Raw genomic sequence first — 16,174 nt, 5'->3', positions numbered from 1 at the left:
GAAGGCCAAAGAGAGTATGGGAAAGAGAACACCTATTTGGATGTTATCTTCCCCTCAATGAAAAGGGGTGCTGGCAAAGCCGACAGATGAGCCAAGGCTCAGGGGTCACCTCTTACAACTACCTGTCTCAAAAGAGGTTGTAACCAGATGAGGGTCGGCCTCTTCTGCCAGGCAACTAACCTGGATGAGAGGAATAGTCTTAAACTGTACCAGGGAGGTTTGAGTTAGACATTAGCAAGGACTTCTTCACAGAAAGTGTGATTAGACATTGGAATGGGCTGCCCACAGAGGTGATGGAGTCACTGTCCCTGAAGGTGTTTGAGGAAAGACCAGACGTGGCATTTAGTGCCACGGTCTAGTTAACATGGTGGTGGTTGATCATAGGCTGGACTTGACGATCTCAAATCTTTTCCAACCCAATTGATTCCGTGAAGGCAACATTTGCTTTTTACACCCCCCACAAATGTTCACTCTCACATTAGTTTCGCAGGCTGTCCCTGCCCAGTGGGCTTGGCCTCCACCCGCTCTTGGAAGAACGCACATGGCTTTGATTTAAGCGGACGTAATTCCGAGGTGAGACGCTCCGGGCCGTGGCGGCTGAGGGCGGTGACGGCAACGTGGAGGCGCTGGGCCGGACCAAGACCCCGCGTGCCGGGTCCACCAAGCGGCCGGGCCTCGGCGGGCACGGCGGGGGGCGCCAGAGAGCGCGGACAACGGCCGCCCTCCCGGGGGCGGCGGCGCTCATTGGTGGCGGCGGCGGCCGCAGCCATGAGCAGAGCCTCGCGATTGGCCCGCAGGTGCGGGCCGGGGAGGGGCGGGCCGGGCAGAGGCTACATAAGGAGGGAGCGGCGCTGGCAGAGCGCAGGCGGTGTGGGCGCGACGGGCTGTGGCGGGCGTGGGCGGCGGCTGGGACGAGAGCGGGGCTCAGCCCGGAGCGACAGCGACGGCAGCGGCCGCTCCTCCGGTGTCCGTGGCAGCGGCGGCTCTGACTGTCCCCAGCCATGCTGTGCTATGTGACCAGGCCGGACGCGGTGGTGATGGAAGTGGAAGTGGAGGCGAAAGCCAACGGCGAGGACTGCCTCAACCAGGTGAGGGTTTTCTGGCCGCCGGGGCGCCAGGGCTCGGGGAGGGGGGCTGTGGTGGGTGTAGTGGTGGCCGCTGGGCAGCGTGGAGCGCTGGTGCCCCACAGGCGCGTGTGTCCCCGTTGCCAGCCCGCCGCCCCGGTGCCGAGGCGCCGCGCCCGCGGTGGGGTTCGGGCGGGCGGTGCGGGGCGGCGGTGGCGCGGGGCTGGGCTGGGCCGTGCGGGGGCGGCCGCCGCGCCGGCGGTGGGGGCGGGGAGCGCCGAGCGCCGCAGTCTCCCCGCTTCCCTTCTGGTTTTCTGTTTTGGTGGGGGTTTTTTTCGTTTATTTGTTTGTGTTTTTTTTTTTTCTTTTTAATCTTATTTTATTTTTTATTTTCCTTTTTTCCCCAACCTCTCTCTTCATGTTGGATGAAGGGGATGCTGCATCCCCCGCCTCGGGGCTCGCTGGTCCCTCTGCCGTGGGAAGCGCAGGCCCGGGCCCCACCGCTGCATCCCGCTGGAAGTGTTCTCAGGGAGGGAGCACGAGTGGGACCCGAGGCGGGGGATGCAGCACCCTTTGCATCCAACTCTCCGTGTCCGGGACCTAGCAGGCCAGAGCTGCTGTCCAGGTGCCTTCTCGCCCTTCCGTCGCCAGCGGGGGTGGCCTTGGAGATGCTGGAGAGATCCAGACGCGGGAGTCCGGTCTGCTGGTGGCATCTAAATAAAACTTGTTGGTGGCTGTACTTTTTCACTCCTTCGTGCCCAGAAAGTGCTACTGGCTGAGAGGTTGAACAGCCGATACTCTCCTCTTTTGGAAATCTGCTGGTCCTCTGAAGTGCCTGTCCTTGGGGTGAAATTTGACCATGAAATTCCTAGTTTATGCTTAGTGTTTCTCTCCGTGATGTTTTGTATGCAACCTAAAATCCAGTAATTAAGTAATCCTTTGTATGAACGTGCTGACAGCAGGATTTTTGTGTGTGTGTGTGTTTTAAGTGAGCAGTCTGAAACAGCACTTCGGGTGTTATTTTTCATCGTTATGTTGTAGCCTTATTATAAAGAAGCTCGTTCTTTCAGGTTTGCAGAAGGTTGGGGATTATAGAAGTTGATTATTTTGGACTGCAGTTCACTGGCAGCAAAGGGGAGAATCTATGGCTGAATCTGAGGAACAGGATCTCCCAGCAGATGGATGGTTTAGCCCCTTATCGATTGAAATTGAGAGTCAAGTTTTTTGTTGAGCCACATCTTATTTTACAGGAACAGACAAGGTAAGTTAAATATGGTTGTAAGTAGATTTAATGTAACACTTTGTTTTCGATTTCTGTAACTTATGAAAGTGATTGCACAGTGGTTTTATGGTTTTTATCTTCTAGTAATTTTGCTTGACTTTTCTGTGTAGTTTTAAAATCTTAGTGTTGTGTTTTGTTTTGTTTTTTAAATAATTAAACTTATAACACTAAGTATTGTGTAGCTACCAGTAAGTAATGACTGTGGGTAATTTTGTGAGCATTCAGTGCTGGAAGTGGAAGAAACTAAGCTACCAGTAGCAGACTTTTTATATGGTATTTGTGTGTCCGATAGTAACCCCTGTTCTGTGGTGTTACTCTAGGTCATTCTGAACTGCTGGTACAGAAAGGCAGGAAACAATTCCTCCCAGAGAGCAAAAAACTTGCTGAATTCCTTTTTGTCTGGTATTATGTTACAGTAACTTTCAAATAGCTACAGGCCCTTAGAGGCTACAAAAGAAACAGCTGTTTCACTTCTGCTGTGGCCAGACCTCTTAACTAAATTGTTATACTGTTAGTAAATTAGTTTTCTAAGATTGGTAGTGAATACTCGCTTTTACTCCTTGAGTTTGATTACCACATGAACTGCAGTTGAATTAGCTTTAAAGAAAGCTGTGCATATATGTATTTAGTACAAATAATTTTTCTAGTTAGCTTTTGGTAGTACAGTTAGTTTAAATTGGGCCAATTGAAATCTAGTGTGTGTATGATAGTGCCAAACACATTTTTTCACTACTCACCTTAACTTAGTTCTTTCAGAAACCTAAACTTAATACTTTCAGAATTAAGACCATGAAAACAACATGGTGGTTCTGCACAGAATGTTTGTCTAAGGAGTTTGGTCAGATGCTGACAGTCTTATTTGGTGTTTATTTCATAGGAAAAAGGTTTTGAGTTAGAAACATGCATGTATTGCTTTATTTTTTGATCTAATGTGCAGGGTAGAGGCTTTGGTGGAGCAGTGGTTTCAGGTCATCAATCTACTTGAAATTTTCAGAATGCTATGCTGTTAGACCATCGTTGTCCTGTATAATAGCTTCAGTTAGGCAAATGAAGTCAGGCTAAATTCCAGTTTTAATGTACCTTATTTTGAAAAAATAAATTCTACTATCCATGGCATATCTTTGGGCTCTTTTTGAGTATTTTTCCTTAAAGAAACTTGTCCTCCTATTTAAATATTCTCAGTAAGTATAAATCCAAATAACAAAGGGTTTTTATGTAGAACAAAAGGAGCCACACAACTTCATACCTGATGAGGTGGAAGAGGTTACCCTGAGCGTGTCAGATGTGCCTCCACTCAGAACGAATCAGGGTGAAAATCTGAGGAAACCCAAAACTGGTGGGTTTATGCTATCATTGATGAATGCTTGCTCAGCTTTACGAGGTTTTTACAGACATCTGTGTTCCTGCCTTCAACACTGTCAATGCGAGACTTGGCAGGTGGTGCAAGTTAATAGAGAGCTTGAACTGATGAAACATGCCCCAAGGGCCTCAAAGACTGGGTTGTGGAGCTAAAATGTAACCTATATCAAAGTAGCAGGTATTTCTCGACTGTAAAGATGACTTTGAAAAGATGTAGGTGGGACAAGCTTTCTTTTATGTATTAATTATGACTGTTCTGAAACTAATACTTTTAGCAACAAATTTTAAAATTGAGTCTCAGTCATCAAAAGACCTATATTATAAAAAAAATACAAGTTGTACATCAGCTTGCAATAATTGCCTTTTAATTGTGTATGCCCAGTAGTCTACAAGTAGCAGACCTAGAATTCCAGTACCTGTGGTTAATGTCTATTCCCGTATTGTTGATACTGAGTTTCAGTAGATTTACTCTTTTTCTACTCAGATCTGCTTGAGGATTTACATACACATCTAACTGAATTCATACTTAGTTTGTGTGTAAGCATGTTTGGTATCAAGGAGAAGATGCAAAACTTGTTAAACCTGTTGCAGAACTTAAAAATCAATAAACATAGAATTGTAAGGATTAGCTGCACAGTTACCACTGACACCTTGTTTCTTTCCTTTACCTACAAAGTCAGTGGGCTGGCTGAGGAAGAAAGTGATGAGTATCCTTGGTTTCCTTTAGCAGTTGTGTCCACATCTGATGTAAGGGTGGTTTCTGGCAGAGCTGTTGCCTTCTGGTCCTGTGTGTGAAGAACAGTGGGGAAGTCTTCCAGTCTTTTGCTTGCTGCCTCTGATGCGGTTTTTACACATAAATTAGATGCGTGTTGAGACTGCTTTTGAAATCTGGGAAGCTGCAAGTAATTCTAAATTTTGTTGATATACCTCATCATGATTATAATAGCAAGTGTTGTGACTGAGTTGTTACAAGGTCTTTTCTATATACTTTGGAAGCTTTGCCAATCCCAGTTGCATTGCTTCATTAGAGATTCTTGCTGTGCACTTCGATTTAAAACTCAGGTGTATGTTTGTTTGTAGCAATTTAATATTCAGGTTTCTACATGCTGTGAAAGCTGATCTGGCAACTGAACATCAACCTCTGCTTCTGTTATCTTTAGTCAGCCAGTGGAAGATCATAGCCTCATGCATTTTAATCTTCTTATGCAAGGGAGCAGTCTTGTCTCAAAGGCAGAGCGGGTTATAATTGTACCTCTGACCACTATGGCAACAAACCACCTTTACTTATCACTTTGGGAATTGGGGAATTGCATGGAAAAACTTTCTTACTACACTTTTTTTCCTTCTACAGGGCTAAAAGCAGTTTATTTCTATTCTTTGGATCACAATATCTAATTTTTTATTTGACTGCCTGGTACTGAATTTCACCACATGATTTCATAGCTTAGAATTGTTTTCAATGGAATGAAAGTGCTGCAAGAATGTCACTCAAATTTAATCTGCTGCTGTCAGAGTTTTACAAACAAGTCTGAAATGTGAACAGTGTGCTGCTACAGAGAAGTTTGAATATCTATGAATTTTCCTTTGAATGGAAAATCACATTGGCTTGAAAAGGACTGCTCTTTGCTTAAAGATACATGTGATAGTCCACGATTGAGATCATAAGCTCTGGCTTGTGTCACGTTTTGTTTTTTTCACCATTTTCTGTTTTTTTTTTGATAGGTCGTGCAACAGCTAGGAAAAACCCTCCTGCTTTTCACTTCTTTTATTGAATGATTTGTGGGTGGTTCACGTATCAACTGTTATGAAGTGTTGAATTGCCGTAAAGAGTTGGGGCTTAGAGAAAGGATTATACTTCACTAATCGGAATTTTCAGGAGACTTTTTGACTGAGGGTGGGTGAGATGCTTGGCAGCAGTGCCGGCCCTGCCGCGCCGGTTGCGGGGCACTCCCGGGGGTGCCGCAGCGCTCCTGGGGTTGCAGCTCCGGGTCAGTGACTGGGAGTAGCCCCGGCCCGCGGCAGCTCCGGAGTCGGGCGAACCGGTGGCGCCGGCCTGGGCTTTGCACTACTGTCGCGGGGCAGAAAGCTCTGCGGCTCCGGCCGCGAGCATTTTGTGCAAAGAGGATCAGAGGAGTCTTGAAATTTGCATCCACCTTTTAACAGTGGGAGTGTTTCCCTAGGCCGTGCAAGAGGCGAATTGTGCACAGCACCCATCCGGAAGGACGGGTTGTTCTAGGTCTGGCAGGATAAAGTCAACCTCGTGGCGATTGCAAAAAAGAAAATTTTTCAAGTGAATGATTTTTTCGAGCATTGTAAAGTTTACCCAAATGTACATCAAAATGGGCAAAGTTATTTGTCTTGTGTAGTACGACTGAAAATCAAATATTCATATGTAAGCCACGACAATTTAAAGTAACATATCAAATTCAAGCAAGCCACATAGTATTACAAAGCATTCAAAAGAGCTGTAGTTTTCCAGCCTTGAAGGTGGTAATTGTTGTTGTGAAGACTGTTAAAGGGTGTGTGATGTTTGGCAGTATTTGAATTATATTTACAAAATATTTTGCAGTGTTATCCAGTTGTATTGATGAAGTAGTTGAAATCAAGAACTGGCTTGTAAAATATGTTGAGCGGTCAGATACATACAGTAGGTAGAAAATGAGGAAAAACATTCTGTTATCCTATAGCATTGGCTAACCAGAGCAGCAGTGACATATTTGTTCCAATGCATTAAAAGTCTGTTGTAATAGACAGGGTGAATTTAATGGATCTGTTTGTTGAAATCAAAGTTGAATTGCAGTTGGTAACCTTTCACCCACTCTGCTGAGAGCAAATAAGAACAAAGATACTGAGGAGCATAATTGTACACTTTGCTTTCTCGTGTGGGGTGGTCTTACATCTGCTTTTAAAAACAGAATTATATTCTATAGATTTTGAGATCTTTATCAATATATTTTTAGGGAGAATAATTATGCTTCTTAATTTTGATTCCTATAGATAACAGAGTTGTAAATTTACTTCACAGTAGAAAAGACCCTTAACCTGTGGTAAGTAGTGTCATACCCCGAAGAGAACAGGCAGTTCCTTGGGATATATGCTAAGATTCTTGCCAGTAGTCTAGGAAGAGAATGAGGTCTTTTGGTTATGCTTCTAGTTTAGGAATCGTTAGTCATATGCAGATACTTCTTTTGGTAAAGGATTGGGCTTTGTCACTTTTTCCACTGACAGCTAAGTTGAATACACAGGTACATCTAGGTACCATGAAGTTTAGAGGGGAAGGTAAGACTATTTGAAGTGATAAAGACTGTCTTTTGTACTAATGCTGTCACCTGTAGAGAACTTGGGCTGCAAATGCAATGGAAAGTTCTGTTTGTCCTTAAAGCTGCCACTAGTTGTTCAATGTCCCAATATGCCTGGTAGGTGTTAGGATGACTAGGAGCCACAACAATTGATGGGCAAAGTTCAGAGTTGTGAAAGATATAAAGATTAAATGAAGCTTTGGCAAGAGTAGTAAGAAGCTGCAGAATGTGCTAAGAGAATGTTGGAGCTTGGGAGGTGAGGTAGGACACATACCTCTTGTGTGACTTGAGTTACTTCTCAAATTTATAACAGGTAATATTAATGTATCATGTAACTGAAGTGGTGAATGATGCAGAAACAAACAAAAATGTTTAGTTTCTTATATGGTGGACAAACTAAGGCATTTTACCAGCAATGTTGGAAATTTAACCTTAGAGAACTTAAAAACAGTTCAATTTTCACAGTTCATTTTTCTAAAGCTTGCTAGATAAAAATTCCACTAAGTATAAAATATTAGTGCTGAAATAATTCCTTGAAAAAATAAATATCCTCTTACTGCATAACCTGACTACTTTTAGAGGTAGAAGAAGCTTTAACAATTTTTTTTATTGTACCTAGAGATTCCAGGAGAGAGGAGGGATGGTAGATTAGGTCACAATCTATCTAATCTACAAAAACTTACATAGATACTTTCTGTGTAACTAATAGAATCTGTAATACAACCAGGTTTTCTACAGACAACCTGTTGGGTCCTTTAGAATTTGCAGAATTAGATAGGGAACTGCCTCAAGGCTTCTAATGCTTTAGTTTTGCTTGACTATATTTAGCAATAAAACCACATTCTTATGCCTTTAAGGATCAAAAACCACTGTTCACTTTTGTGTAAAAAGGAAAAGACAATCTGCTTTTATAATCATATTCTGGCTAGTGTCATGTTTAGAACCTTTGATTGGGGGGTGACTTTACAAGGGACATTAATATTACTTTGGAGCAGTGCAATCTGAGTATGGTTGGATGGGCTAATCAAATCACTTTTTCAGATGCATAAAATGTGTGCAACCCTTGCTGTCCTGCAATTTCTAGATGTCTTTCCTTCATCAAACACACTTAAGGACTTAAAATGAAAAAAAAAAAAAAACCAGCAGCAAATTTGCTGCCTGAACTTCAGGGCAGCTGCTGTTGCAGATCAGTATGACGTCTTTCACTGACTTGTTATGGGTGCAGTTTAGGTTATTTAGGTGCAGACCAATGACTTTGTGAGATGGACTGTTAAATACAGGTGGTTTTGTCTGTTTTCTCTGATGTAATAAAATAGCTTATCATAGTGTAAACTGGGACATGAATTTGCACAGCTTTAGTTACTTTGCAATAACTGTTGTTTATATGTGCTGCAACTTTGTTTCATTTATCAGAAAAATACAAAGTAGCTGAGTCTCTGTGCGATGTTTTCCCTTGTGTGATATAAGCCAGTTATGTGAAGTTACCACACATTAGCTAATGTGATGCTATTTCACATTTGCCTTAAACTCATTTGTCTTCCTATGCCATTGCTGGCTTTTTAGTAATGGAATGTGACAAGCCATGCATCTGATGTAGCTGTTTCTGTAATGTATCTGTATTTGCAGGAGCGATATTTTGTTTTTCATCTTCCCCTGTGATGTCATTAAGGTCTTCCCAGCAAGGGAAGAACTCTTGATTTTCCCCTGTGTAGGCAGTGCTGTCATATGCATAAAAAAACCTGAAGATACAAGCATTTAGGTGTGGTAGTTGTAACTGTGTTTCAGCTAATGAGAATAAAATTGTCAGATCTTTCTTTAAAATACTATATTTGTAATTAGTACTTAGTTAAAACAACTGAAAATCCTATCTTGATGTTGTCAGAGGATTGAGTGCATGAGAAGCTGTTTATTTTATGAAGTGCTGCAACTTTGATTGGAGTCAGGGAAATGCCTACTATTGAATTTATTTTGGCCATAATGTTTTAGTAATTTATCAAATACTTTGGGTTTATGGACTAAGCCCCAAAAGGAGTCTGTACAACCCAAATATTTTACAAGGCCACAGATATGTGTTTCTGCGACCCAGGCTGAAAGAGCTATGAATCAGCAAGGTAGGAGAAAGGGATCGGAGCAGAAGTTTGAGGTTTGCTTGGAAAAAAGAGCCCTAACAAGGAATAACCTGCTAACAGTGGAGACAGCACTACTGCCTGAAGTTCTGGTCCTCTTGCCACCTAAACTTGTATCCTGCACAGCATGAGGATATTGGCTTGCACCAGCCCCCCCTCAACACTGCTGAAGAACTCTTGATGTCTAGACAAGATCAAGAACTCTTGATGTCTAGACATCAGAGCAATGCAATTAAGCATTTGTGTCACAACTGCAGTGATACTCTAGCATGCCTCAAATAGCTTGCAAAGGGAGGTGTTGGAGCTGTGACTTGTTGCAGGAAATGGATTGTAGGGCAACTTAGGGGATAATGGGGCATCTTTTGGGCTGCTGTCTTCTTGGTTGCAACATTTACCATGGTAGAGCTAAGAATGAATGAACATGAATTTTGCAAGTTCTGTAATTGCTCATAGTGCTGAAAAAATAATGTTAGAATGCTGCAACAGAATATATGTAAGATATCATCCAATTCCCCTTGGAAGGAAAGCTAATCATTTACTAGCATCTTCAGCATCAGTGATGAGTGACTCAGTACAGCTTTTCTTAAAAGTAGATCACAATTAATTTTAGAGAAGTAAATGTCCCATTCTGGTGGAAGCCAAGACACATCACTGTGGGTGCTAGGCTTAATTTATAGAAATAGTTTTTTAGTGATTCGTAACTGTGATATGTAATTCTGCATCTGGTTTCCATAAATATGTGGAGTCTTAAGAACAAATGGTAAGACATTTATATTTTGTCCCCTGAGGGGAGAAAAGGGTGATTCTGTAGAAGTTAAAGTAGCCTATAGGGGAAACTAACATTCTGCTGTTAATGTTGGTGAAAGTGTTCATTTGTCTGTTAACTGACTTATTAGACAGTTAAGAGCAACATTGTGAATTCTCAGCAAATTGTTGAATCTGCCTTGGCCCCAGGTGTAAAGGTTGGTGTGACAAATGCTTACACAGAAGATGTTTTTGTATTTTGTTCCACAATGCCTTTTCAGGTGTCTCAAGTGGTTCTGTTAATCATGTCTCATCTTCCCTTAAATGTAGTGGCAAAGGCATTTCCCCTGTGTAGAGAAAGTATGGCTTCTCCTGTTGCATGACAGAAGTGTGTATGCTGTTTGAGCTGTTCTTCCCAAATTTGCTTTTGTGAACTGCAGGATAACTTGTAAATGGCAACCAAAAATTTAAACATAGGAAACTAATTCAAATATTTCATTGATATTTTGTTCACTAAATTGAAATGACTAAGTGGCATTAGGAGTTAAAGCAGTCCTCATTCTTAAGAACATGATTAAAATGCTCATTTCTTTTAGTAGTACTTTTAGATAATTACCATCTTCAGTTGTAGCCTTGTGTTTAAGGGTAAGTGAATAATAAGATGGAGACCTTTTTCTTTCACTTGTGCCAGACTTCCTCTATTTGGTACAATCATCACAAATTCTTGATTACCAAACTAAAGGTTCCCAAATATATCTAATATGTTATTTGATATGTCTTGATTACAAACATCATCTAACAGTTTGTGTAAGCAAATGTTTCTGATTCCATTGCAGGCATATGTTTTTCTTGCATATAAAAGAAGATCTTCTCTCTGGTAATCTTCAGTGTTCTTCAGAGCATGCAATTGAACTTAGTGCTTTGTTGGCACAGATGAAGTTTGGAGATTATAACCAGAACACTGCCAAGTACAATTATGAAGAGTTGTGTGCAAAAGAGCTCACCACTACCATTTTGGAGAGGTAAAAAGAGCACAATGATACTGACTCCTTTTTGGAGATCAACAGCAGAAGATTTTATGCCCTTAATTACTGGTGCTATAGTGTAAAACAATTTAGATAGTTTGGGAGATCAAAATATAACCTGAATTTGATGTTCTGATTTCAATTAATTTTTAAACTCAATTACAAGGGGTTTTTTCTTCTTTTGTGAAAAGGAAAAGCTGCCCAAACTCTAGTACTTGGGGAAACACAGGTATCTAAGCACCTGGAGCAGGGTGAATAAATTGTAAATATATCTTAGACCTACACTGGTAAATGAAAGTAGCAAGAATTTATCTGGCTTAGTACCTGTTACTCTGAGATGTGAACAAAATTCTCTGGTACCTTCCGTAGCTCAATTCCTGACTATCAGGAAACTTTGTGTCCTACTTGTGTGTAGTTTTTTTTAGTTATGAACTTAGTGGTGGTTTGGGGAAATATGTTGGGGGTTGTGGTGTTCATTGGAAAGCCTTGATTACATGTAGCTCTTCCATTTCTAAGGCATCCTCAGGATGTTTTGGTAATTCTCAACTATTTCCAGTTCACAATTACTGGAAATCTATAGGCAGCTAAAGCAGGTCAGGAGCATTTAATAATCTGTTCAACTAGGTCATCTAAAAACCCATGTTAAAGCAAGCTGCTGACAGTAACAGCACATAATTGAGTTATATCACCTGTTCTTAATCTTTTTATCAACAGCATTATTGCAAAGCACAAAGAGCTAGAAGGTCTAAGTCAAGCATCTGCTGAATACCAGATTCTACAGATTGTTACAACACTGGAGAACTATGGGGTAGAATGGCACTCAGTGAGAGATAGTGAAGGGCAAAAACTGCTTATTGGTGTTGGACCTGAAGGCATATCCATCTGTAAAGATGACTTAAGTCCAATCAACAGGTATGTGTTTTGTGGAACCAGTTGCATGATCAGTTTTGCAGAAGTACTGAGCATGCCTGTAGTTTTACAGAAATACACAACTGCTCTGAATTACTGAAAGTGGCTATTGGGATGTAGGGTCTGAGGACACTACCTGCTTATAATCAAGATAACAAGTGGCCTTAATACTCTTGATTTTTGTGTATTTTTGAGGCAGCATCTGCAATCCAGCATTACTGACAATAGAAATCATTGTAACTTCTGATAAAAGTGCAGTGTAGTAGTTTGTGGAATATGCCCTTATCCTTACCAGCTAAATAACCTTTCTTTTTTTTTAATATTAATTTATAGGATTGCTTATCCTGTTGTTCAAATGGCAACTCAGTCTGGGAAGAATGTATATCTGACTGTTACCAAGGAGTCTGGTAATAGTGTAGTTCTCTTGTTTAAGATGATCAGTACAAGAGCAGCAAGTGGGCTCTACAGAGCAATTACAGAGACACATGCATTTTACAGGTCAGTATTGCCACTAGAGCCATCTGTGGCTACTGCTCTTCTCCAGTGTTGGAACTAAGTGCTTAAAGAGCCAGTGGTCTGACTGCACTTTGGAAATACTCTGCAAAATTTCATTGTCTTTCCTCTTAAGTCCAGAAGCTGAACAGGTTTTTCTGTTTTCTGGGAAAGTAAGCAAAATTTTTCCACTATGAATAACAGCACTTGGGTATATAAACTTTTTATGTTCCTTGATACTTCGTAAACAGTACATACAGTGTTTTCTCCCTATGTAAGAAGGAGAATGAGAGCAATGGAGAAGATCCTTTTATTCAGAATATGTAGATCCTTTATTTGGCTCCTCCAGTTATGTTATCTGTATGCCACCTTCCCATCCCATGTATTTAAATCTTCTTACAGTTCCTCTGTCCTTGCTCACATGCCCAGGATTTTGTTTCATGACAGCTGTATCCTATTGTTCTTTGAGGCAGAGGTGCTATATTCATTTGTTAATGCTGATTTTTAAAACCCCCTTTCATTCTTACTGTGATGTCCAACACTGATCAGTAGAACTGGCTGTCAAAGACACTTAGCAGTGTTTTCTTAAAATTAACTACCACGTATCAGTTTCAACTACTTTCTTGATCTGTGTCTCTGCTTTAACTTCTGCTGTCCTTCACAGTTTCTGATTTTAATTTAAGCAGTTTTAGTTTGGCAATAGCACTTGGCCATAAGCTTAGATCTTGGACCTTAGGCCCTGTGAGGCTGTAGTCCTTCTGTTCTGTTTGTTTTCTTTCCTGTGTTGCCTAGAAAAGTGATATGCCTTAACAGGCTTCTGTAGATTCAACTGTATAACTGAAGTATGTGACAGGCATGGTTAGGGGAGCTGAAAATACTCAGTGGCAAATACATATGCCTTAATTTAATTCTCTACACTGCATTCACACTGGTTCTCTTCAGAATAATATAATACTAGTATGTAAACTACTGGGTGGAAATGTGGTTAAAAATATTACTTGACTCCATGAGAGCCTCTCTAAAGAAAGATGTTATGCCAAAGAGTCTTAATTGGAATTCTTTAAGGCAGTGTTTGAAAATTGCCATGGAAAGAGGCATTGCTAAGCTGAACTGTGGATTAAGTGTTTTGCTGTTTATGTTAGCGTAATACCTTAAGTTCCTTCCATGGACTTGACTCATTTTACCAGACATTTCACATCTTGAAGATGTGAAGTATCTCCCACATTTTCATTTTGCACTTTTCAAAGTAGAGTTGTCGTGCAAACAGCATTCAAGAGCTTAAATGTTACCTCTGACTGTTCTATTTGCTTTAATTTCAGTGCTGTTACTTCAACTTTGGTAAAAATTACTGTATGGATAGCTTTATTGGTATTAACTAATCAACTTTGGATTTGTCTCATTGCTTTATAGGTGTGACACTGTCACCAGTGCTGTCATGATGCAGTATAGTCGAGACTTAAAGGGTCACCTAGCATCTCTGTTTCTGAATGAAAACATTAATCTTGGTAAAAAGTACGTCTTTGACATTAAAAGAACATCAAAAGAAGTTTATGATCATGCAAGGCGAGCTCTTTATAATGCTGGCATTGTGGATCTTGTTTCAAGAAGTGACCAAACCCCACCAAGTTCCCCCCTTAAGTCTTCAGAAAGCAGCATGAACTGTGACAACTGTGAGGGTCTCAGCTGCCAACAAACAAAAGCCCTGCAAGAGAAGCTGCGGAAGCTGAAGGAGTCCATGCTTTGTATGGTATGTTGTGAAGAGGAGATCAATTCAACCTTTTGTCCCTGTGGCCACACAGTTTGCTGCAAGTCCTGTGCTTCCCAGTTACAGGTAAATGCAATGTCATTAAGTTATGAGTTACCAAGTTATGTGGAAGGTTTGGGGTTTTGTATATTTAATGACCGTGGATTAATATGTTCATGTTGATGTTCTAGTAAAACTTATTTTTAAAATTTAGTTTGTGGTAAGTTGGTTTCAAAGAACATTATGTGTGGATGATGTGCTAACATAATTTGCAGTGAGGCTAAGAATGAGCTGCATGCTTCTCACAATACCCAGTCTTAAATATGGGATGGTGGAAAGTACTGTTATTGTGTACATGGAGGGAAGTCACCAGTAAGTGCAGAGACTCAAAATATGAAGTAAACTAACTTCCTAATGTTCTTCCTTTCCAGTCATGTCCTGTTTGCAGATCCCATGTAGAGCATGTCCAGCATGTGTACTTGCCAACCCACACCAGTCTTCTCAATCTGACTGTGATATGATCTACGTATACACTTTAAGCCCATCATGTACTCTTTAAACTGCACTAATACGAAATGCAACCATTGATTGTGAAGAAGGCAATCACTGGCACCTATCCACGATCAAAAGCAAAAATACTACATTTTTTAACATAAAGATTCTTCGTTCAGCATGTCCAAAATGATTTGGGACATCTTCTGAGAGCAGAAGTGTAATTGATTCACCTTACTTAAAAGGAGAATGATGCATAAGTTTGTAGCACGGCAGTGTTGCCACAAAGATAGGTAACCCTGGAGAAATGTGGTGTACACATACAGATGTACCCAGTGAAAGCAATGCAGCCTTTTCTTTTACATGCTCTAAATCCTTTTAGTCACACCGTTTGTTTTGATAGTAAGACTAGCTTTTACAAATACCAGTTTAGTATGGCTCATAGCTTCAGCTTTTAGTAAACTGCTTTAAAGAGGAGAGAACTTTTTTAAAAAGTCAGTTCTTAAACTGAAGTTATAGGGCTTCATCAAGTAGCTGTGTTTAACTCAGAATTCTATTAAATAGAAAACAATTCTGAGAAAATAGCTTTTGAAAGGTGGGACAAGTTTGTTAATCTCCAAGTCTTGAGGGTGGATCAGGAAAGTTTTGTGGTTGGCAGCATCACGTGGAAGCACTGTTGTGGGACTTCATTCACAGCTCTCAGTGAGCAGGGTACTCCCAGGTTTCCCACATCCAATTTAGCTGGTGGTCTCAGGAGCTTCAGTCAGCTGCCCTTCAAGTTGGCTTTATTTTTGGAGACTGATTTTAAACTATGTACCATTAATTTTTAAAATAAGGGTTGTGTATAATTTTAAATGCTTTCTTCAGTTAGCATCTTTATGGGATAGGTCATTTTCTGCTAAAATGTTTTTAATTTCCACCCCCCTACTTGGGCATTTTGGGCTCTGGTTTCCTAGTGTCTTCTCCAGGGTACAGAGGGAACTGGAGACCATGTTTGGGTGCAATACTGGCTTAATCAAAGCTAGAAAACTACACTGTCACTTTACTGAAATTTTCTGACTATACTTTTCATATTGCCTTAATGTAGCAGTAATGTGTGTTTATGCATCTGTTTCTTTGCACAGACATTTTGTCAAAATATTAAAACTCTACTTTTTTATGACACATTAGCATATAAACCTTACTCTAAGAGGGTATTTATTTTTTCACTTTGTAAAGAAAATTTTGTTTCCTCATGAAGCAAGAGCTTTGTCCTATATCGTAGGCAGCTTCTGTCTTTTTTATATTCAGATTAATAAAGGACTATAAAAATCTACTTTGTGTTATTGCTAAGACTAATTTTGTTCTGAAATACATCTGAGGTGTTACTGAACTGAAAACGCAGCATAAAGTATTTTCATATTTACGGTCTTGAATGTTATGTTCTAAGAGTGTAATGAAGCTTCCTTAGGTATGTGCCAGGGAGGGAAGAAAATTAGCCTGGCATAACCAAGTTTGTTCAGGCAGCGAACTTTAAGACAACTGACATATTCCAACTGTGACATAGCCTTCAGAATTGATTTTGTGAAGAACTTTCCTACAGTAAACTGCCCCAAATACATGGGGTATATTCCAGTGGTCTGAGAGAGAAAGGAAAGT

At 40.7% G+C, this 16,174-nt stretch overlaps 1 protein-coding gene across 2 annotated transcripts; it reads left to right on the top strand.

Moving 5' to 3' along the window:
- Positions 1–842: 842 nt before the first annotated feature.
- On the top strand, positions 843–15,851 carry MYLIP (myosin regulatory light chain interacting protein). 2 transcript variants are annotated; one of them, XM_064665181.1, is made up of 7 exons: positions 843–1,088; positions 2,135–2,325; positions 10,711–10,896; positions 11,614–11,811; positions 12,142–12,306; positions 13,711–14,131; positions 14,476–15,851. In XM_064665181.1, exons 1-7 carry the CDS (start codon positions 1,002–1,004, stop codon positions 14,563–14,565), a joined length of 1,338 nt encoding a protein of 445 aa, XP_064521251.1. In that variant the 5' UTR covers positions 843–1,001; the 3' UTR covers positions 14,566–15,851. The 2 variants fall into 2 exon arrangements, with proteins under 2 accessions (XP_064521251.1, XP_064521260.1); XM_064665190.1 differs by lacking the exon at positions 843–1,088 and adding an exon at positions 1,672–1,689 and having other exon boundaries at positions 14,476–15,007.
- The last annotated feature ends 323 nt before the right edge of the window (positions 15,852–16,174 follow it).

This window comes from Pseudopipra pipra, chromosome 1, assembly GCF_036250125.1.
Source record: "Pseudopipra pipra isolate bDixPip1 chromosome 1, bDixPip1.hap1, whole genome shotgun sequence".
Classification (NCBI taxonomy): domain Eukaryota; kingdom Metazoa; phylum Chordata; class Aves; order Passeriformes; family Pipridae; genus Pseudopipra; species Pseudopipra pipra.
This window is presented reverse-complemented; position numbering and strand designations above follow the sequence as displayed.

Bases quoted from the DNA above. Each gene is read 5' to 3' on its own strand.
- MYLIP (XM_064665181.1), top strand. From the start codon at position 1,002: ATGCTGTGCTATGTGACCAGGCCGGACGCGGTGGTGATGGAAGTGGAA. The intron at 2,326-10,710 runs GTAAGTTAAATA...ATTCCATTGCAG, and splicing joins ATTTTACAGGAACAGACAAG to GCATATGTTTTTCTTGCATA. The intron at 14,132-14,475 runs GTAAATGCAATG...CTTCCTTTCCAG, and splicing joins CCTGTGCTTCCCAGTTACAG to TCATGTCCTGTTTGCAGATC.